Here is a 22466-nt window from a genome sequence, read left to right as displayed (position 1 = left end):
TCTCATAAACGCCGGCCGGCCAATTGACCCCCCCCCCTACCCCAAAACAAAAACTCTTCGGATCTACACGAGTCACGTAAGTCACCTATTTTGGTTTCAAAACGGCGAATTTCGCCGAAAGGTGAGGGATTCTCATGCCTGATATATCTTGTGATTTTTCACACAGTATATGTATATTTAAAAAATGTAAAAAATAAATAATAAAATATGAGCGAACAATCTTCTTCACACAGGCTCTGGACATTAATTTTCCAGAAAAAAAGTGCTCTGATGTTTTTTTGTGAATGAACATTTATTGAAATGCTTTACTCATAACCAAACAAACACAACTGGGCTCTCCATTTATTTGAATGAAAATGGAAATATTTAACAAGGACTTTCAGATTTAATATATTGCAGCTTTCTCATAAAAAAAAGAATCTGTACAATAAAAAGTTGCTCTTTCACGACAAAACCATCACAGTTGTTATAACTTGAGTTTGCTGACAGAAACCTCTTTGTGTTTCTTCTTCTTTGAAGACTGGTCCTTTGCACTTTTGATCTGACTTTTAACCTGGTCCTGCAGCTCAGAGAAGAAGGCTTGCGAGGACCGCAGAGCCTTGTCCTTCCCCTCATCCTGAAACAGAGGATTGCATTGAGTCACCTCAGGAACACAGCTTTATTTATTATCCAAGAATTCATGCAATGGTTATTTTAGCATGAAGATGGAAAGTGATGTGCCTGGATAGTGGAAGCAGTCATATGAAACTAACACATAAATAACCAAGCATTACTACTTTGATGTAAAAGTCCTGCTTTAAAAAAAATCTGTTTTATATATTCATATATATATATTAGATTGTTCATAAGTTGTGTGTAAAATGTTAGTAATAAAGTAGCTAGTGATTGACTAATAAATGACTACAATATTTCCTCTCATGTAGAGAATTAGAATAAGCATAAAATCCGAATGTTGAATTAAAGTAAAAGTACCTCAAAAGCACTAAATGAAAACTGACAACATGAGAGAAGCCACCCACCTTGAGTATCTTGGCTTTGCCTCCTTTTGTGAGTTTCTTCAGGTTTTCTGTGACTTCCGCCTTTGACTGCTTTCTGTTCTCCCCAGTTGCACTGGCCTCTTTAAGTTTCTGCCTCTTTTCTTTCTCCTTGATCTTTACACGCTTAACCGTCTTCTTGTGGCGTCTGTCGCGCTTCTTGTCCGTTGATGTCTTCTCAGTAACACCCAGAATATCTCCTGCTTTGTTCTTCTCCTTTGGTTGGAGGAGAGTATTGTTAGGACACACTTTGCAGCCAAATATACCTAAATAAAAGTTCATGTTTGAAAATTAATTGAGGACATACTTTGATTTCTTCTGGTGCGAGCAGCGTGCCATCACTGGCACTGACTGGAGCCACCTCCTCCATTGTGACAGACGGCAGATTAGACACCACTTTGACTTCGGCAACGGGCTGTGGACAAAGGGCAACATCAATTCAAAAACTGCACTCACTCAAAATAATCAGTTTACGTTTACAATTTATTAGGGATGCACCGATATCAGGCTTATACTGACTCAGGTAGCTGGATCGGTGACAAAGAGGCTGATCGATACAATTTAATTATATGTTTATATACAACATCAATTACATGTTCGTTTTGACCAATTTATTGCTACCTTTAAAAAAAGTTTACACTTAACTGTAATTCCTTTTAATTTAAAATATTTATTTTCATCAACACATTTATATATATTTTTGTTGTTGTTACATTTAGTTAACAAACCAATTTTTAACTCAGGCCTGATGTCACCTTACTCATGAATGATACCAAGTACTTCCATGCATTGAGGCATACAGCTTATTAATTAACCACTGGTATCAGATGTGTACAAAGTGTAGGCCAAAGCCCAGGTACTGAGACCGGAAAAGTGGGATTGGTGCACTCATTTGTATTTCATTTTATGCTTTGGCACTTTTTACAAATCACGTTTTTTAGGGTGATGGCACGTTATACATATACTTATGTCTCAACACTTTGAATGCATTAAGTACCACAGATTAAACTGAAGCTGTCAAAAACCAGAGTTCAATCTTGGGTAAAAATCAGGCAGGTTTTTGCGAAATAAGGCTGCGATTTCGGGTGAGTGCAGACACTTTAACTTCTACAACTTCCCGAAGGAGTCAATCTCAATATTTTACAAAACATTTGGCAGTCAGTGCTGTCAAAGTGCAAAACTTACTGGTTTGGGTGTGAAGTGGAAGTTGGAGAGCGCATCCAACTTTAGGAAGAGTGTGTCCATAAGCTTTTCAATTTCTACATGAGTTGGGTTTTCCTCCTCCTCAGTCTTTTGCTGAAATCAGAATAGAGAGCAAGGCTTCAGCACAGGTTCACGTGTGTTGGCACAGCAGTGAAAACAAGATAAAAGTCAAACCTGATTCTGCTTGAGGTATTCTTGCTCATAGATCTCCGCTAGACTCTGTTTGCTCTTCTCATGGTCCAACGTTAGCCTCTTCTTGTACTCAAACACCTCCTCTTTGGGTTTCTCTTTGCGGACCACGTCATCAAACGCCTTACAGAAACACAAGTCAAAGATACTGGGTTATAATCTATTATCACATTTGTTTCGGACAATATAAAAAACGTTGTGGGGACTAACCTGGTCTTTAATTCTCTGTTTGATGATGTCTTCCAGCTGTAGTGTGGTTTCCTCTGTGATACTAGGGGCTACAAGGCCAAAGAGAAAAATATGGTTATCCAATTAGAAGTACACATGAATAAATCTAATTTATTACAACATAAACATAATCCCAGAGTGAACAATTGTATAAATCAAAAATAACATAATCATCTGCCAACATAATGCACATCGCAATAGGAGAAGAATCACTCACCCATCCTGCCTGTCTGCTCAAACTCTACATCTTCCTCCAGCATGCTGTTTTCTGGACGAGTCTGTGCGGTAACCTCTCCCGTCAACTGCCATGATTTCTGTGCTAGAGCGGCTTTCTCCAACTCCTCTATCTTCTCTGACATCTGGAGGTTAGAGAAACAAAACAATAGAATAATTGCTGTTAGAGAGCATTCACACCAACAACCAAACTGCACTAAAACAACGTAAGGGGTTGCATTGATGAGGCATGTTGCTTCAGGTAACGCCGAGATATGAAAAACAATCCAGGAAGTCCAGTTTGAGTAGCAGATCTATGAATTGAAAGGATTCTCGGATATTTTCAGACATGCACGATGCACTCCTTCAATCTGATGGCAACATGTAGGTCTCTTGTTTGAGTAAGCGCCCATGTCACCTTAAGCAAAAGACGACAATCTTATGAAATTGGACTAAGTAACATTTACGTGTCACTTTCAACACCGTCTGAATTAAATGCCGTCCGATTGACGCAAAGGCTGCAGCAGAGAGAAACGTGCGTCTTGTACAGCCCGCTAAAATCACTGTCAAGTTCAACCACCATCTCTAATGCACATCAGTTTAATACGGTTGGAAACAATTTGTAATTGCTTAAACGATACCGCTCATATCAGATCAGCCTATGAAAAAACATTCATGGCCTACAGTTTAGCCTCAGAGTAGCAAAACAAATTAGCGAAATTAGAAATCTGATTACCTTGTCTTGCCGTTTTTCAAACGACGACTTTGATTCCGATTTTTCTGAGTGTGGAGTTTTTCCTCCAAAAATGTCCACTATGTCTTCTCCCTCGCTGTCCTCGTCCTTAGAGAGTTTAAAGGTGACTTTCTTATGAGATGTTTCGGTCTCTTCATCCCTGGCAATGGATAGACACAAACATGAGGAATCAACCATACACATTTGTAACACACAATTATACGTCTTACACAATTCAATCACACTTACTCATCGTCACCCTCCTCTTCACCATCAGAATCATCAGTCTCATCATATCTTTCTTCTCCACCTTGTTCCTGGCTTTTGTTAATTTCGCCATCCTCGCCATCTGACTGGTCATCTGCTTTAGCTGGTTCACGATCCACAGCATCAAAGTAATCCTTGTACTTGAGATTCCTTGAACTCTTTACCTGAAATGTAAATAATAATACATATATTTCCTATATTCTGTATCATCAGAACTCAGTAGAATGTGATATATTATAGAAAGTGATAAAACACATACAGTGATTTTCTTTTTCTTTTGAGCTGAACGTATTTCACCCAAGTCGAGATTGTCATCTTCCCCAGAGGGCAGGTCCTGAAAATAGTCTAGTTCATCTTCGTTTTTATCCTCCTTTCCCTCTCGCTTGTCCATATCATCCAGAAATGACTCCATCTCTGATAGTTTGAAGAATGTATCATCAACCTCAGAGGGAACCACCTTTGTTGTGGAGCCTTTCCTTCCAATCTCCTTCTTCTGTTTCTCTCGTTTCTCCAGAGCGTCCACATCAAAATCTAAATCTGAGTCTTCATCAGTGTCGTCCTCTGCCCCACCCTCAGTATCTAAAGCCATTTTCTGAGACTTTCTGGGTGGTTCCTCCTCCTCCTCAGCATCAGTCTTGACTTCTGCCTCTTCACTACTTTCTTCCTCCTCCTCCACCAGCACTGTGAGTGCGTCATCTGCCAAAGCTTCATCAGCTGCATTTTGAAAGAGTTTCATCACAGCGTTGTTCTGTAGCTCCAACTCCTGCCAGATCTGCTCGTCATCAAAGTGTTCCACCACCAGCTGAGCCAATGGGCTGCCTTTATAATTGCCAGGCTCTTCAGTTTTGTGGAGGTCATACAGGATCTTAGTGAGAGAGGTAAAGTCTGCTGCCACGCCATCTTGAAGGCTGAAAAAGTGGAAACACACAGTCAGTATGGCAAATCTGGTGGTGTATTAAAAGCAAAAGAGTGTATTTTTTTCACCGGAAATAGCAATGTATTTAATCTAAATATTGTGACAAGTTCAGTTCCTCTCTGATAGCACTGTTATTGCAGCTGGTTGTCTTGCAAAACATCTTCTATCACAATCACGTGCAGCATTTGATTTTACTTTACCGATTGTTTCTATCAACTGTTAATGTAAGCTATGTTTAAAATGCAGTAAACTATCAGTCTAGTTGTTTTCTGTGTTTGATTTCTAACATCCTCAAATCTTCTTAAATATCGAAGAGGGTTAGCAGTGCAGGCAGTTAGCTTTAGCAAACGGTTAGCTAGTTCAAACGATTCACTTCAAACAGGCGTTAACAACATTTCACATACTTTTCAACAACACAAACACACAGACAGCAAACACTTGCCTCAGAAAGTTCTCTGGTTGTGCTGTGTTCGCTTGTATTGTTTTCACACACTCCTCCAGCACGCTCAACATAGCTTCACTAGCCATCGTTTCACCCACATGCGCCGCCGTCTGTACTGCAGGTAAACAGGTCCGGCGAGAAACTCTTCCGATGCTGATTGTGGTTCCGACATACAAACATGGCGTCCGCAATGCTGAAGGTTGCAGGTTGGTAGAAATAGTTATTGTACGACCAAACGGATATGTTGTATTAGTTGCTTCTTCCTCGAATTATTTATTGTAAAACACTAAACACTTAAACACTATTGCAACATCATCAATATCAGCTACGTTACACAACGGCACTGTCCCTAGTTACGTTACATCATGGGTTGGTCTTCTTTCAGGGTTCGGGTTACGTTAGACGACACTTTTCCGTTTTTCTCTCCTAAAACGACAGTATTACTTATATCTGAATACATGCAAATACTCTTATATTCACCAATTTCTAGAAACGTTTTATTTTATCAACTCGGAAATGGTAAAAGTATCTCCATGAGACTCTAGAACTTTACCTTTTACAAATGTCATAGCTGTTCGCTGTAAAATTGCTTTAAAAAAGCTTAACTCCCCAATGAAGTGTTTAAGTTGTGTTATAAACTACTGTGTGTGAATCAGTCATTAAACGCATGCTATGTAGCCAGACTATTTTCAAAACGACAGACCTTTATTTTGAAATCTAGTGAAAATTCCTAAATGTCAGGCAGAATTTAGGGAATGGTGTGAAATAATGCACAAATTAATACATAGGCCTATAAACTATTTAGTGTTGCAGCCATATAAATATGTATCGTGTTTACTCTGTAAAAACCACACAGCTTAATTGACATTGTTGCAACAAATAATTGTCGGCATTAATTAATTGATGCGTTAACGCAAGATTAACGCGTTAACGTGCCCAGCCCTAATTAATATATATTATAAAGAGCCAACTGTCAGACAGTGTGAAATAAGACTTGTTAAGTATTCAGAAATCCCCTGGTGCTGAACCGAAGAAAATGTCCGGAGTCGAAAAGTTATAATAAAATGTATTTAATAAAAAGTATTACCAATCGTTGATAATAACTAATAACTGTTCAGATACAGAGTATAAATTCTCGGCCGAGGACTTCTAAGGCTTCACAATGCACAGACCACTCCTGGCTAAACCAATTGCAGTTAACTGTCTCTTGCTCCACCTAAAAAAAAGTGTCTCGGCATCATGGGGTGAAACAGTGGAATAGTTTAACTGATGACATCAAGGAAAGTAAGAATCTGGTGATATTCCAAAAAAAAATTTAAGACATGACTCTGGACAAGTACAGACGTATCAGCATTGATGACGCATCATAAGTAACGGATAATGGGGACAAGCTTTTTTTGTTTTTGTTTTGTTGATTGTTTTATGTATATGTAGGTATGTGTGTGTATATATGTTTATATGGGTGTGTGAATTTGTATGCATGTGTATATGTTTATGTATATATATATATATATATATATATATAGGTATATGTAATGGTTCTCTAAAATAAGTATTTTCATGAAAGCATAGGTTAGGGCACTTATAAGCTTGATAGCTTCAGCCTTGACCCTTTCGGTTGGCCACTTTCTTCTTTTGTTGAAATTTTGATTTTTGTATAGTATTGCTGATCGAAATAAACTAAACTAAACTCATCCGAAAGTTCATTTAGTATCTCCCGGGCAGGGTTGCCAGGTCTGTGTGACAAAACCAGCCCAATGGCCAATCAAAACCAGCCCAAAAACCAGCCCAATATCAGAACTCAAAATATGCCCGTGCCAAACCATATACACTGCTTTTAAAGTCCATGTCCATGTGTGTACGTGCTGATCTGGAGTCCGTTTTGTAGGATTTGAGTATAAATAATTTTTTTCATTTAAAATATGGATTTTTATTTAAAGATATTCATGTAATTTGCATGCAAAATAGGTCTACCCGAACCAGCGGACAAAAAATTCAACCCGCGGCAACACTTCAAAAGTAGCCCAATTCCGCGGGAAAACCGCGGACCTGGCAAGACAGGGGAGATATCCACTTCTTATTGGATACATTGTCTAGGTAACACCTTTCCCCAATTCGCTCATTGGCCGAGCCGTCTGGCTGTTGGTAGATTTGCATATCCACATGATGTCATCACTCCGGCCACCATTTGCCCTCTGACATGCGGCCCACTGCATGAAATGGGGTCTCCTCCAGGGGCTCCCCAGGGGTCCTCTCTCCATGCCGGGGGAAGGGGATCCCTTGCTGCCACTGATCTGTTTCTTGGCACACAAAGAGATTCATCTTTACCAGTGTGTTACAGTAATGCATTAAACAATAATCCACAGACATTCACCAAACAATATTGTAAATTATTAAACAATAACACACATTCTATAACAACATGTATGAAGTTATGGTATATTAGTAAATCCTAATTTACATATTGCTTTAGTAAATTGTCTAATTCAACAGACTCTAGATTAGAACTAATGTTCTAAAATAATAGCCACTAATAATCTCAGTATATTTGAATCTGTTTATTCAGTGGCAGGGCTATCCAGATGTTCTCGCCTCACACTCCTGAGGACGTATTCAACAAAACCACCCCTCCACCAGAGCCTTCCTGGGTCACTCTGGAAGCTTGGGAGGCTAAACCACATTGCCATCGCTGTCCCTGACATGGAGAAGGCCACGGCTCTGTATCGGGACGTGCTGGGGGCCACAGTAAGTGAGCAGGTGCCCCTGCCCGAGCACGGCGTCTACACAGTGTTTGTGGAGCTCGGGAACACTAAGCTGGAGCTGCTCCATCCTCTGGGGGAGAAGAGCCCGATCGCTGGCTTCTTACTGAAGAACAAATCTGGAGGGATGCACCACATTTGTATTGAGGTGAGACAGCATTGATAACTTGTCATAGAGATTACACTCAGGGGGTACTTTATCAGGTACATCTGATCAGTATTATGTAGGACTCCAACTCTCCCTCAGTTAAGCTCAAATAGAACTTTCTCACTGCAAACATGATCTGTCATAGCAGAATACCCACAAGTATAGCTAATAACACAGAACAAGGCTAATACCAGTGCACTGATGGCAGTGACACACCTAAATGGAAAGTATCCATTAACCATTACTTACTTTGCCTGTTTGATAAGTCAAAATCTCTGACCTGAGAATGGCATTATGTTACAAAAACATCTGTCCAGAAGCCCAAAGGTGCTCTTTTCGGTCTAAAGTCTGGAGACACTGAACTCCAGCGTTGACCTTTTCATGGAAGACTTAACACACACTTCATACCTGAAGTAAACCACCTGAAGTGGTTTAGGGGAATGTCGTGTATTTGCACAGTTGGTTTGCTTCTTATTTGTGTTCCTCAGTAAAAGCTACGCTAAACAATAAATAAATGTTTTAAATAATAATTATGCAATAGCCCAATTGATAGATGAACTGTATTTAGCTTAATACAGATATATAATTACTTTTGTATATGTTAACTACGAAGTAACAAACATTACAGAAACGATTAATAAATGTGTGCTCTAGTCATCTAGTAGTAGAAACAATATAATAGTTTGTCCACCAGAGAGCACTGACATGTCTGGTTGTAAAATGGCCCTCTCAGTAAAAAAAATGACGTTATGTCAAAATAGAAATTGTTGTCTGACTGGTCAATTATTAATACTGGTGTCGGTCTCTAATTCTTTATTGTGGCAGTAAAACTCCATTAAACAAAATAAACTGGCATTTGCACATTTCAAACCTTATGTTAACCACGATGCCCTCTTGGTTACACTTTAGAAACCATTACAGCACATTTCATACGTTCCATACTTGACGGTGCGTTGAAGGTTATCCGTATGATATTGAGTGTATCAGACTCGCCAACATTAAACATGAAGGATTAACGTTTTCCTGATGTTTGCAGGTAGACAACATTAACAATGCAATAGCAGACCTGAAAGCAAAGAACATCAGAACTCTGTCAGCAGAGCCCCGGATAGGTGCTCACGGGAAACCGGTGATGTTCCTCCATCCTAAAGACTGTGACGGTGTGCTGGTGGAGCTTGAAGAAGCCTGAACACCTCAGTCTGGCAGGAAATGTGGGAGCTGTTAATTCACATTTATATATTCCAGTCAGTTTTCTGACAAATGTTGATTTTGTAATATTGTTTTTTGTATAAATTTCGATCTCAAGTTGCCTTAAAGTTGTTCAAGTTCTGTTCTTTACTTTTGTGTTGGGACTACATTATGGTGTGGTGTTCAGTGAATATCTTTTTGCAGCTGACTTTTTTTTTAGTCGCCACACCACATCTACGTTGTTTGATGAAATCGTAAGCTTTTATAACTACGGTCTTTTGATTTTAATAATAATAATTAAATAATAAATCATATTTATAAGTCAAAAATAGTCTGTATATATACAGCCTATTTTGCATATGTGTTTTAATTGTTACTTAATATTTTTCATCGCACCACATGAACATCTTTAAAAATGTTGCCACTTGAATAAAGACTTTAAAACAGGGAGGGGACCAATGGCTGACCAGCTTGAAAAGGACCAATCAGAATCGGAATCCGTTTATTGCCAGGAATGTTTACACAAACAAGGAATTTTTTTTGGCGAAAGGTGCAACATTTGACATGACAAACAACAATCAACGCAACAGCAACAGTGCAAAGTGTATATTAACTTAAGTATAAGATAAGATAAAGATAAACAAATCAGATAAAGATAAATAAAGATAAACAAATAGCATTAAAGTGTTTAGGTGTGTATTTCAAGAGACATGTGTGTTTAAGTTAAAGTGTATGTTACATGTGACGTGTGTTTAAGTTAAAAGTGCATGTTAAAGTCACATGTGTGTGGAGGAGGCCTCCAGGAGGGAAGAAGAAGAAGGAGGAGGGAGGAGGAGTAGTAGGAAGAAGAAGAAGAAGGAGGAGAAGGAAGAGGAAGGAGGAGAGAGGAAGGAGGTAGTCCTGGGGGTGACAGTCAGTCAGTGGGGGACCCGGGCTCCATTGATGAGCCCGACTGCCGACAGGAAAACATTTTTGGTGTGGCGGGGGGTCTTTGTCCTGATGGACCGCAGCCTCCTACCAGAGGGGAGGGACTCGAACAGGGAGTGTCCAGGATGGGAGGGGTCAGTGACAATCCTTCTGGCCCGCTTCAGTGACCTGGAAGTGAACAGGACCTGGAGAGATGGCAGATTGCAGCCGATAACCCTCTCGGCCGAGCGGATGATGCTCTGCAGCCTGCACTTGTCTTTGGCTGTGGCTGCAGGGTGCCAGACGGTGATGGAGGAGCAGATGATGGACTCAACGATGGCCGTGTAGAAGTGTACCATCATTTTCCCTGGCAGGTTGAATTTCCTCAGCTGCCTCAGGAAGAACATCCTCTGCTGGGCCTTCTTGGTGATGGAGCCGATGTTCAGCTCCCACTTGAGGTCCTGGGTAATGATGGAGCCCAGGAAGCGGAAGGACTCCACAGCGTCGACGGGGGAGTCACACAGGATGAGAGGGGCGGGTGGGGCTGCATTCTTCCTGTAATCCACAACCATCTTAAAGTGAGGAGTTTAAGGAGGACCAATGGCTGAGCAGCTTGAAGAGGACCAATGGCTGAGCAGCTTTTAGAGGAATGAATAAACTGAGCCATCAGGAGGAATGGGTTGAACTATTGCACAATATACGTGATACTTATTTTAGCTGAATGGTTCAAAAGCCACAAAATACAAAAGAACAAGGTATAAGCAAAAGGATGAACTCATTTAAGGTTACTGGGCCAGAAAATGTTCCAGTAATATAGATGACCTATCGATTTTTAAAATGGCAAATTTCACAGAATGGTGAAAAGTTTGCAGGTATGACTTAAGTCCAATAAAATAAAACTGTCTTTGTGAAACATCCTTACGTTCAGAGTATAATGACTGCAGTGGAGTAAGATTCATTTTGGCATGTACAAAACAAACAAAAAAGTATCAATAAAGTGGAAAAATCATTTTTAAAACTACCACCACTACAAGTGTGCATTTCTGAAAGAAAACAAATGTCTGATTACAAACTCATGTTGATGCAAGTCAACGATCAAACATTTCATTTACAGCTCCTGTGTAACGTTTGAGTTGGAAATCCCCTGATCATAGATATAACATTTTAAAACTTTGGCACCATCGGTTGATGTCAACAAGTCACAAGTGGCTGTTGCCAATGCCTTCAGATGATAATTAGTTTCACGTCCAGCTGCTTATTTGGGATTTTTGGTGTATATTTTCTGGACACCACAGGCTTTGAGGAAACCAGTAGTCATGTTCTTCACATTCAGGTAAACATTGTGATTATTTTCTTGATTACCAGTCTGTGGAGTCTGTCTGACACCATTTAGCTGTCCGTAAGTTTAAATACAATGGCAATAGGCAGAGCGTTAAAACCACATCATTTTCCATAAACACAGAACCTACAATAGAAACTCACTGCCGAGTTCTGTTTTCTCAGGTTATGGAACTGAAACCAATCATTAACATTTTTAACCATCTGTCAGACAAGTTTAGCTGTTTGACAGATACAAACTGTCTTGTTTTTAACTTTGGGACATGAAAGAAAAAAATAAGAGACTTGTCAGAATCCAGAGGGTTCGTTTTATTTGGTTTCAGGAAGAGCTTGTGGAATAAAACACAGCAAATTCATAGTAATGAGGAAGGCAATGCCGACAGAATTGCAAGATAAAAGAGTGGGCGTGGAATAACTCACAGCCCTGGGGTTTGTTAAGGAACTCATGTTGCGTAAATGGCAACAATGTAGTTAATATAAACCGGTTTAATTACTTGCCAGTACAATGCAGATGAGATAGCTTCATATTTGAAGAATGATAGAAAGCAAAATACAAATATGCACATGCAGAAAGCATTTGTATGCGATTTGGATGATTTAGCTGCTTTCTTTGCCCAGGGTGTGTTTGTCAAACAGGTACTCGGCCATGCCGTTCTGAGGAGCTCCCATGCGGCGCAGATTGGTCACCCAGTCTCCCAGCTCTTTGATGGACTTCACCTGCTCGTCCAGGTAGTGGGTCTCGAGGAAATCACACATCTGAATAAAAATAGAGTTAAATCAAATTAGAGCTGAAACATGGACTCAGTGAATTTGTCAGTTTTGTTTTACCGTCTGAAATATTTTTAAATAAACATGAACAAATGTTACACGAGAGTTAGCTTGACACTAATGTAATGATTCTATTGCAATGGTAAGATTACTTAGATATATAACTCACTAAAGGACTGCAAAACAGTCAAATCCACTAGCTTTAAAAGAATTTACTGAATATTAATAAAAACCAAAAGAGGTAAAGCCTCCAGCATAGTACATGTGCTTTAAAACACCCGAGGTGCACGGTGTAAATACAATATTAGGCAACATTAAAGTCCATCTTATGTTTTTCACATCTTGCAGAATTGGCAGCTCATTGCAGTGAACAAATCTCTTTACTTCTAAAGTGTAGGTGCACAAACGATGTGTACGTCTAAAGCACTTGGTTCTGATTTTTATTTTATATTCTGATACATGGCAATATGTATGGGTATGCAAGAGGTAACTGGATAAGTCCGTGGATTTGCTAATCAACTAAAAAAAGCTTGATGGTTATTTTAATTTAGAGAATGTGGGATTGATGTAGTTTAGAATGTGACATGCATGGGAAAAAAATCCATTGGTTTGCAACCACCAAGCCACGAATTCAATACTCACGTGTGGGTCATTGTGATCAGCGCAGAGCTTATGCAAGTCCAGCAGTGACTGGTTCACGCTCCTCTCAAGCTGCAGGGCACACTCAAGGGCCTCAACTCCACTGCCCCACTCATCCCTCTCTGGCTTCTGCAATACAAGCAGAGAAACAGTGAGACACTTAATGAAGCCGACGACCCGACAGACAAGACTTCTGAGTCAGTTTGCAGTTTGACGTTCAACAGGTTGTGTTGGTGAAAGATAAGCAGCACAGCACTCAACCCTTTGTATCTTTTTGGCCATATGTTGCCCTCCCAACATGCACGACACGATAACGCAGAACAGGAAATCCCCACCCGCCCCCCCGGTGCTCAAGTTAAAACCAATTCATTTTCCCAAAATACACATTCGAGCAAATACGAGCGTGTACCTTGACATCTTGTAGGAAGATCTTTCCCCCCCTCTGGTTCTGAAGTTTCATCAGCTTCTTGGCATGCTCGCGCTCCTCGTGTGACTGATCAAGAAAGAACTTGGAAAAGTTGGCCAATGCCTGATCATCCCGGTCGAAGTAGTATCCCTGTGAAGAGAAACGAGGGGAATGTCTGAGGTTTAAAGCCTACATCACAATACACGTGGGGTCGATGGACAAAAGGTGCGAGTAAAGTGAAGCACTTTAAGGTCAGGCAATGCACTCCATGCCCCGTCTCTGTAGATTATCTCTAAAAGGAACTTCAACCTTTACTTTGTTTGTGACAAACCTAGAAGCTCAATCACATCGTTGAAGAGTGACTTTTTTTAAATGAAAATGGCTGCTCTGATGGTGGCTTTTAGACACAATGGCAGTTGGCTACCTGACAACCACAACTCTTGGGACAGCAGTTACAACCACACTACAGTCAGGGTCGCAAAATAAAAATCACTTCTCAATAACAACTGACACCTGTATAACTGATAAGACACGGTTCCTCTTATGATTAGTGCCACCCACTCTGGGTTTACGGCTCATCTCTGTTCACGCATCTGTTTTCTCTTTTCATTGCCTAGACACTTCTCTATTACACTCACCATAGACAGGTAGACGTAGGAGGCATACAGCTCCAGGTTGATCTGCCTGTTGATGGCAGCCTCGCAGTCCTGGTGGAAGTTCTGTCTCACCTGGGAAGTCATGGTTCTGAAACAGCCAACACAATCCTTACTAGACAAGCCACAATGATACAACTCAGAATAAGCATGTGTAACAATACACATGTGATAATCCCATATATCACATTTAACGTTTCAGTAAATAATGGGCATTTTATATGGTAAACATGGAAATAATTTATGCCACAATTATTTTGGTAAAATCTGACTCAGTAGGTGCACTGCTCTATACGTTTTAAAAAAAGCAAAATTCAGCGGAGAACAAACGATTTACATAACACTTGATATGCCAATCGATGGAGGTATCATTTTTCCAGAGCACACTGCACCAAACATAACTATCACCGCAGAATCGCGGTGTTTGACGCAGAATCGTTTTACGTCATGTGGAAATTGTCAGAAATAAAAATGTAAAAAAATCTTTAACGATTATATTTTATAAAACGGCTATAATGTTGCAGACCGTCAAACGTCGCATGGACGTAATGCTTAGGAGACGCTTGAAGCCCGACCGTTTAAACGCATCGTTTAGTTTATGGTGTGCCATGTCTTGTCGGATGTAGTCAACAGATATCACTCCGCGGCACGAGCCGACTGCGCGAGGCCTCACTGGCCGAGAGATAAACCGCACCAGCACACTTTTTTTAAGTGTTCGTTTACTTGCCTTTACATTGAGCCCACATCCACGGAGACGTCGGCCCGTCAGCGGCAGCTAAACACACATGAGAAGACGACACGCGTCGAGATTTAGTCTTACCAGATTTCAGTGGCGGGTCTTCTCGTGAGGAGGAAAAGCAGTCCCGAGCGTCGTCGACGAAACAAAGAAGTTCAGCTAGCTAGCAAGCTAAAGGTGTTCAGAATATCTCAGCTAGCTGATGTTTCAAGGTAAAATAATTTTGATTTTGATGTTATCAATTGATTTCTGAGCGATCAAATCGATTGTTGGGGTTCCGAAGACAGTTGAAAGGTTGCCGTTCAAGCACTGTTGACGCAGGTAACCTTCACTGTCCGCTAACGACTCGACCGACTAATAAGCAGATTGTAAGGGCCGTGACGTCACTGCTCGGAAGAGGCGGGACCGGGAGGAGGCTGAACCTCGCGCTGCCCGCCTCGTGCATTTCTACGATATTGTACTGAAATACATTTTTTTTCAATGGTGGCAAAGTTCATTTTAAGTACATGTTTAAGGTATGGAACTTTATTTGAGTAATTCATTTTTCTGCTACTTTATAATTCTACTAAAATACAGAAGGACATATTGTACTTCTTATATTTTATTTATAGTTACTTTGCATATCAATATTATGAATACAAAGTAAGCAACTAGAAAAGCTTCAAAATGTCCGCATGAAGCAGCAATAATCATAATCAAATAAACTATCCAGCATAATAAGTACTTTCGATAATTTTGTTAGGTATTTTGATGGTAATTGTACTTTATATGATGATACAGTATTGATGAGTATTTCTACACAGTGGTATTGCTACTTTAACTTAAGTAAAACTTCTGGGTACTTGTTCCAACATGTTTATATTCTTCTAAGAAGATATTTTACTTTTGACTCACTTGCTGATTAAGAATATTCATTGAAAACATCTGATTGGTGAATTAAATATAATACATTATAGATCTATCTAACAGATAAATCAGGTGAAATAGGCCAATTGTGACCAGCTATACCATCGAAATGCTGCCTCCATTCTAATGTATCAATAACACTAATTTAACGCTCTAAAAATAGCTTTTCAGCACAATAAACACTTCTAGGAGCATTAGCGAGTAACAAAGGGATCAAGTTTATTGGTCGAGCCACACATCACAAGTTATCAGAGCAGAGGACTAACCATATCTACAGCACACAACATCCTCTATCCTCACACTGTCAACACGTAGCTGACATGCTGACTCAGCTTTGAATATCACTCACTCTTTGGAACATTTGGTGATTAAGTAATTTTTAGAGTCACACGCATGACTAATTGATTTCTTGAGACATACTGTGTGAGTTACTTCTTCATAATGCAACAGTGTATAGTTTAATCTTTCACAAGGTTAGATTACCAAGGAAACTGTCGCTGGGCACCCAACCCCCAGGTTTACAGTCACAAAGTAAAATGAGGTTCATAAAATAAATAAATAAAGTGAAGCACAATTTTCTGTATTAGAGCTGGAAAAGGGGGTTGTTTCTTGCTTTGAAGCTTAGTCTTATATCACCCCCAAGATCCCTTTATGAGATCATTTATATTTAGGGCCTGCAGTCAGCGTAAAGGAGGAAGGGTTTGTAGGCCTTGTGTTATCCAGAAAGCAAGTGCTGTTCAAACAGGAAACAAATGTACCCATAGCGGCTGTAGTAGGATACATTTAAGTAGTATTTTAGTAACTCGGTGATTGTCAACTGTATTGAAATGGTTTTATGAGACACCGTGGGATAATAAGAGGAGGAATGCGTATCAAGAATTCACACTAAATATTAAAATAAATGTTATTTCTACGTTTCGTTGCTGTTGTAAATAATTGACATCCAGGATGTTGACCTTTGAACCAATGAATTGGAAGCACTACATTACATGGTTTGAAGTAAAACTTCAGTCAAAGTGTTTCTCTTCTCTTCTACTTCACTTATTGCAGTTAACACTAAAAAACATATAAATGCATCTTGTTATTGCATTTTTCAAGGCAACCCGTAAGAATACGTATCTTTTTTTAAATAGAGTGATATAATCTTCAATTTATCATCTGGGCCTGCTGCCTTCCTCGTCTTCTGTCTCTGAAAGAGCCGGCACACATCCTCTTCACAGACCGTCAGTGCCGGTGGGGGGTCAGGGGGGAGGGGGGAGGTGATAACAGGGGATGCAGATGATTGTGTGAAGTCTGAGTTGGAGCGGGTGAGGGGTGTGAATGTGGGGTGGTCAAACCTGCAGTAAAACACATTCAGATCATCAGCCAGTTGAGGGTTCTCCATGGAGTGGGGGGAGGGTTTCCTATTGTTGGTGATGTTCCGCAGGCCTCTCCACACAGGGTCGTTAGCTGAAAACCTGTTTTTCAGCTTTTCAGAGTAGCTTCTCTTTGCTACTCTGATCTCCTTAGTCAATGTGTTTCTGGCCTGGTTGTACAGGATCCTGTCCCCTCATGAAGGCCTCCTCTTTGGCTTGACGAAGCCGCCTGAGCCCTCCTGTGAACCACGGTTTATTGTTTTTAAAGATGCAGTACGTTTTGGTGGGTACACACGTCTTAACAAAAACTGTTTCAGTGAGTTCGTCAAGTGATGTAGATGCAGCCTCAAAGGCACTCCAGTCAGTGCAGTCAAAGCAGGCCTGTAGCTCCAGCTTCGACTCGTTGGTCCATTTCTTCACAGTTTTCACCACAGGCTTTGCAGATTTAAGTTTCTGCCTGTAGCTTGGGAGGAGATGAACCAGGCAGTGATCAGAGTCCCAAAGCTGCACAGGAAACAGAGCGGTATCCGTTCTTCAGTATTGTGTAGCAGTGGTCGAGTGTGTTTTTGTCCCTGGTGGGACACTTAATGTGCTGCCTGTATTTCGGAAGTTCGCGGCTGAGTTTTGCTTGGTTGAAATCCCCAAGGATATTCATGTGGATTGTAGTTATATCTGGTCCGTGGTCCTGACCGACAAATACTGTTGTCATTATCAGTGGCATAGCTATTATTGCAAATACCATTACTGCGTTTATTACAAGTATTCTAAATCCAGAGTTCCATTTTTTTTGTTTTGTTGCAACTTAATTTATCACGACTACTACTCATATGAATAATTTATGTTATATGCATCAAATGTGTGATAACTTTGTAGTGTTTCATTCTGTACCCACATCTATCCATCCTGATGGAAGGATCATCCCATTTTTCTCCCTCAAGTTTCTTCTTCTTCTTCTTTCTGTTTCCCAAGTTTTGCTGATGCGAGGTCCCGGGACAGAGGCGGTTGCATTTGTGCAGATTATAGCCATGAGGCAAAATTGGGATTTTGGGCAAAACTAAATAAATTAAAACCCTTAGGTAAGGGGAGGCTTTCTAATTTTTTCAAAGAGGCAGTTCACATTGTACCTCAACAGTGACGCACCTTTCTTTTCCTAACCTATTAAATACCAGGATCACTTTATGTACTGTACTTCTGCAAAGAAAAAGAAAATTCAAATGAGTGTTTTTTTATAAATTTTATTAATATCCAGAAAAGGTTTAGTCGAAGAGGCCGAATCCCATGTCGTCATCGGACCCCTCAGACTCGTCCTTCTTCTCTTCCTCCTCAACAGCAGCAGCAGCTGCGGAACAAAAAGCACTAAATATTATTTACTGCTATAGTCACCATAACATATTAGAATATCTCTGCTCACTGTTACTTCAAGCAATCATTAACATTTGTCATGACAAATTGTATAAATGTGAAGTCACATCGTTCTCTTTAAAATATGCAACGCATGACAAGTTTATCGAAAATGGCCCAAAAGTCAAATTATTGCTGACTAAATGATTTGTCTGTTATCATATTAAAATATAAGGTGGAGGCCAAGGCAGTTTGTGCCAAGCATCATTAATGGTGACAAACAAGGTGATAAGCTGCAACGCTCACCTGCAGGGGCAGCAGCTCCACCTGAGCCAGCAGCCGCAGAGCTGGCAACAGCTACAGCACCACCAGCTGGCACGCTGGCCAGTTTACCATAACCTGAGGAGACACACATTGGAAGACATCAGCTCAAGCGACAACTTTGACACTCAGCAGCCAGAAACAAGTCAGATCATAAGCCATCATTAGGCAATTTAGTATTAGATTAGGAACACTTTCAAAAATTAAATCTAAATTAAACACTAACCTGTGGCGATCACCTCCTCCACATTCTTGCCTGCGAGCTCAGAAATGACCTGTTGAGGCAAACATGTGTGAATATCACGAAGAAACTGACTAGCCATGGTACAAAAACTGCTGTCCCCGACATTAGATAGTAAAGTACAGGATGCCCGATACCTTGGCCATGCGCGTGTCATCGGCCTCAATGCCAACACTTTCTAGGATCTTCTTGATATCCTTGGATGCAGGCTTGTCATTGCCACTCAGGGCAGCGAGCAGGTAAGCAGCAACGTAACGCATTCTGCCAAAAATATAAACCAGGAAGGTTCAAAAGGTGAGCAGTTGTGTTTATGGTCGTCACTGACAAAACATCTACACATTTGGAAACTTAACATAACATTAATATAAGAAAAAGTAACCTCCAAAATAGTAGTAGTTCCAAAATCATACATTTAGGAAATTCTTACAACATATTTAGACTTTCTAAATAAACACATCCACAACTCCGTCTTTAAGTACTTGGAGGCACATTATTAGCAAAAAACAGACCAATAATTGTTTGTTACCAGCTGCAGATGTTTCTGACCCAACCATCTACAATGACTTATTTTGTCATCCAACACGCCAGATTGTATGAACAAAACGCTCGAGTTGAATAATTAGGACATGGTCACAAAACAGCGTGATGCTGAATTTCTGGCCATGAATAAAAAAAAGATAGAACTCCGTATCAAATATGAGCATCTATTGACCAGACTGAACAGCGCGATCCCTATTTTAATAATTTAGCATAAACTCTCTGGAGTGAAACTTTGACTCAGACAAATGTTATTTTAAAACGTGTGATATTATTTGTTTCCACCCATGTGGCGGTTCTTCATCAACATTAGCTAACGTTAAGCTAACCTAGCCACCAAAGACATTGCGGTGTTGGAAATCGGAATAATATCGTTAAAATTACGCTCTTTAATACTTTTAAGCTACTGGGGTGGATGGTGAACTCATTATTATCAATAGCATGCGTGTTTTCTCTGTGATTAATACATGTATTACATCTTTAAATACACTCACTTGAGCTAGACGGTGAACGCGTGTACACTCCTAGGTTAGCACGGATAGAAAGGAAGTTACGTCAGGCGATGAAGGCTGAAGAAACCTCTTCTTCTTCTGTGTTTAATAACAGACAGAGAACAGGTACACCGCCACCTGCTGTCTCAGAGAGTGTAGTGCACACTGGGCGAGTTTATAGGGCTGCTTTAAAAGAAGAGGAAGAGGCCTCCATTTCAACTGTGTAACTGATTTTACCGATATTATACTGCCAGAAACTAAATATCCATAGATAATGTTTGAATCTTATAGTGATTGTAAACCTCTAAACAAACCGACAATGATTTCATACATGATACAATAACATCTAAAAATCGAGAAAATACAGAAAACCATCGTCTATTTCTATTATCATTTCACTATTTCGATTTAAACACCAACATACAAAAAATTCATCTGAATGTGGAATTTATATTTTATTTGTATTTTATTGTATTTAAGTCTTTATATATGAAATGATAAAATGTTTGTATTATATATTTTATTTTTATATAACAATATTAAAATGGTTGTTCCATGAAATTGTACTTCAAACCAATAACATGGATACACATCATTCAAGCTGCTCAGGGGGCATTTACTGACATATTTGATATCGTAGAGCAATATTTTCAAATCTCTTCAGTTTGTGCTAACAACAGTACTCATTGCAGACATCGAATAAAAAAAGTGAAATAAATTCAAAGATGTAGACTGATTCCCAGGTGTTCAATTCCTTCCTGTATCATTATATTCCTCCAACAGTATTCGAATGAAAAATGTCACATGTGATGTGTGTCGTGTACATGCTTTTGATACAGATTGTCTATTAAACATCTACACTTACATGACAATTATCATGAAGAGTGAAGACGATGTTGCAGCCTGTAATGACGTCTTCTATAAAAAGAGACATGACTTACATGGTTACATGCCCACAGCGCATCTTATTGTTTTGATTATGAATTTGATTATCAAGTGCCCTCTCTTTTCGACCACCTTTGGTGGTTGCTCAATGTTTTTGTGCTTAAAAATAAAAATTAACGTTCAAAATACCTTTAGAAGTCAAATATGTAAGCAGTTTATTTAGTCTTTAATCCAACTGTTATTTTATTCTACATCAAAACATTTTACATTCCACATCAATGAAACACAGTAAACTGGGTAAGAAACCAGAACACAACATAACACAACACGGCCTAAAGGTAAAACTCTGAAACAAGCACAGACTTACATATTTCCAAATATTTCCAAACATTATCAAAATGTTCACAAATGTTGCAAGTTTGGTCTTGGTACAGGAAAGAAAAGACGAATCAGTTCAGATGTGCTGATGGAGGAAAGTTCATCTCCAACGTCGGGAGATCTCAGTCCAAGAGACTTTGCTGATATGGCCTTGGTACACAGTCAAAATGGAAGTACCAATTATTCCTGGGATTTGTTTTTAGGAAAATCACTTAGAAAAATTGAGAAAATATCAAAAGAAAGCTATTATAAAAAATACTCTATTGACCATCCCAATATATAGAGGAGGGACATTGGTAGAAAGTTAAAAGTTACATCACAATGTTGCAACCAAGTTCGACAATGTTCAGTGACATTCAGTGGTGAGTGTGACTGTGCAATACCAACACCAAGTCTCATTACAAGTGTTCCTGATATACTATTCATGTGTGTAAGCAGTGAATCCAGCTAGCTAATGTTTAATAAAACACAATCAATACATTATATTAGGTCATTTCGACTTCCATGTACACCCAGACTCTGCTGCTAAAATGTCTGCCTCAAAAATAAAGTCTGCTCACAGTAGTCTATGGAACGGTCTATTGCTAACCACACTTTTACATGCGCCTGTATTCGGGCCATCATCACTTAGAAAGCAAGGCTAATGTCAAAGGGAGACCGTCACCGCAGCTACTTGACAGTGATCAATATGAGAAAGTTACAAAAATTGCAAATGTCTCATAGGATAATTTAACTCCGATATGTCTAAGTGCAGTGTTCACAAACTGAGACATTTGTCCACACAGCCTGAAAGCAGTAATTTCCAATAACATTCTGCAAAAAAATGACAACTATTATGCACCATTACAGGATATGTCCAACGTTTTTTAAATGAACGTGCATAGATAATTGATTTTGCATTCAGTTTTTTGCAGTGCGTTTTTTTTATAAATACTGCATCCCAGAATTCTGCATTTTTCTTATAGTAGTGGATTACAGGCAGCACACCCACTAAAATAGAATAGTGCTCTACGTGTGTCATCATGTTTGTAACGTACAATCTGTCAAAGACACCGTACACCGACTTGAGTGAAGATAAAACCTGACATTTAACAGCAGACTTTAAGTTGACGGTAACAAAGGACATTACGTAGGGACTGTTACAAAGAAAAAAAGCTAAAGAGCGACATGTTTGCTCTAAAGTTTACTTTAGTCAACAGCCATTTTAGTTCGAATTATTATAGTTATTATTTACTTCCCTAAATG

At 39.6% G+C, this 22466-nt stretch overlaps 4 protein-coding genes across 4 annotated transcripts; 1 reads left to right on the top strand and 3 right to left on the bottom strand.

The window, feature by feature from the left end:
* Positions 1–330: 330 nt before the first annotated feature.
* On the bottom strand, positions 331–5335 carry mphosph10 (M-phase phosphoprotein 10 (U3 small nucleolar ribonucleoprotein)). The gene is made up of 11 exons (XM_056413005.1): positions 5226–5335; positions 4127–4775; positions 3850–4031; positions 3604–3760; positions 2872–3013; positions 2637–2704; positions 2412–2549; positions 2220–2330; positions 1342–1449; positions 1020–1250; positions 331–616 (listed from the first exon to the last, which is right to left on the bottom strand). The coding sequence occupies exons 1-11, from the start codon at positions 5309–5311 to the stop codon at positions 467–469; spliced, it is 2022 nt and encodes a 673-aa protein (XP_056268980.1). The 5' UTR covers positions 5312–5335; the 3' UTR covers positions 331–466.
* A 51-nt stretch (positions 5336–5386) lies between these two features.
* mcee (methylmalonyl CoA epimerase) lies at positions 5387–9448 on the top strand. The gene is made up of 3 exons (XM_056413011.1): positions 5387–5431; positions 7792–8132; positions 9169–9448. Exons 1-3 carry the CDS (start codon positions 5404–5406, stop codon positions 9319–9321), a joined length of 522 nt encoding a protein of 173 aa, XP_056268986.1. The 5' UTR covers positions 5387–5403; the 3' UTR covers positions 9322–9448.
* A 2398-nt stretch (positions 9449–11846) lies between these two features.
* Positions 11847–15118, bottom strand: LOC130192834 (ferritin, heavy subunit). The gene is made up of 5 exons (XM_056413010.1): positions 14851–15118; positions 14016–14121; positions 13381–13527; positions 12975–13100; positions 11847–12320 (listed from the first exon to the last, which is right to left on the bottom strand). The coding sequence occupies exons 2-5, from the start codon at positions 14115–14117 to the stop codon at positions 12162–12164; spliced, it is 534 nt and encodes a 177-aa protein (XP_056268985.1). The 5' UTR covers positions 14118–14121; positions 14851–15118; the 3' UTR covers positions 11847–12161.
* Positions 15119–18246: 3128 nt separating this feature from the next.
* Positions 18247–20063, bottom strand: rplp2l (ribosomal protein, large P2, like). The gene is made up of 5 exons (XM_056413012.1): positions 19962–20063; positions 19068–19191; positions 18916–18964; positions 18675–18767; positions 18247–18366 (listed from the first exon to the last, which is right to left on the bottom strand). Exons 2-5 carry the CDS (start codon positions 19188–19190, stop codon positions 18284–18286), a joined length of 348 nt encoding a protein of 115 aa, XP_056268987.1. The 5' UTR covers position 19191; positions 19962–20063; the 3' UTR covers positions 18247–18283.
* Positions 20064–22466: the final 2403 nt, after the last annotated feature.

Source organism: Pseudoliparis swirei, chromosome 4 (assembly GCF_029220125.1).
Source record: "Pseudoliparis swirei isolate HS2019 ecotype Mariana Trench chromosome 4, NWPU_hadal_v1, whole genome shotgun sequence".
In the NCBI taxonomy this organism is placed as follows: domain Eukaryota; kingdom Metazoa; phylum Chordata; class Actinopteri; order Perciformes; family Liparidae; genus Pseudoliparis; species Pseudoliparis swirei.
The sequence above is the reverse complement of the archived record's forward strand: the minus strand, read 5'-3'. Positions and strand labels throughout refer to the sequence as shown.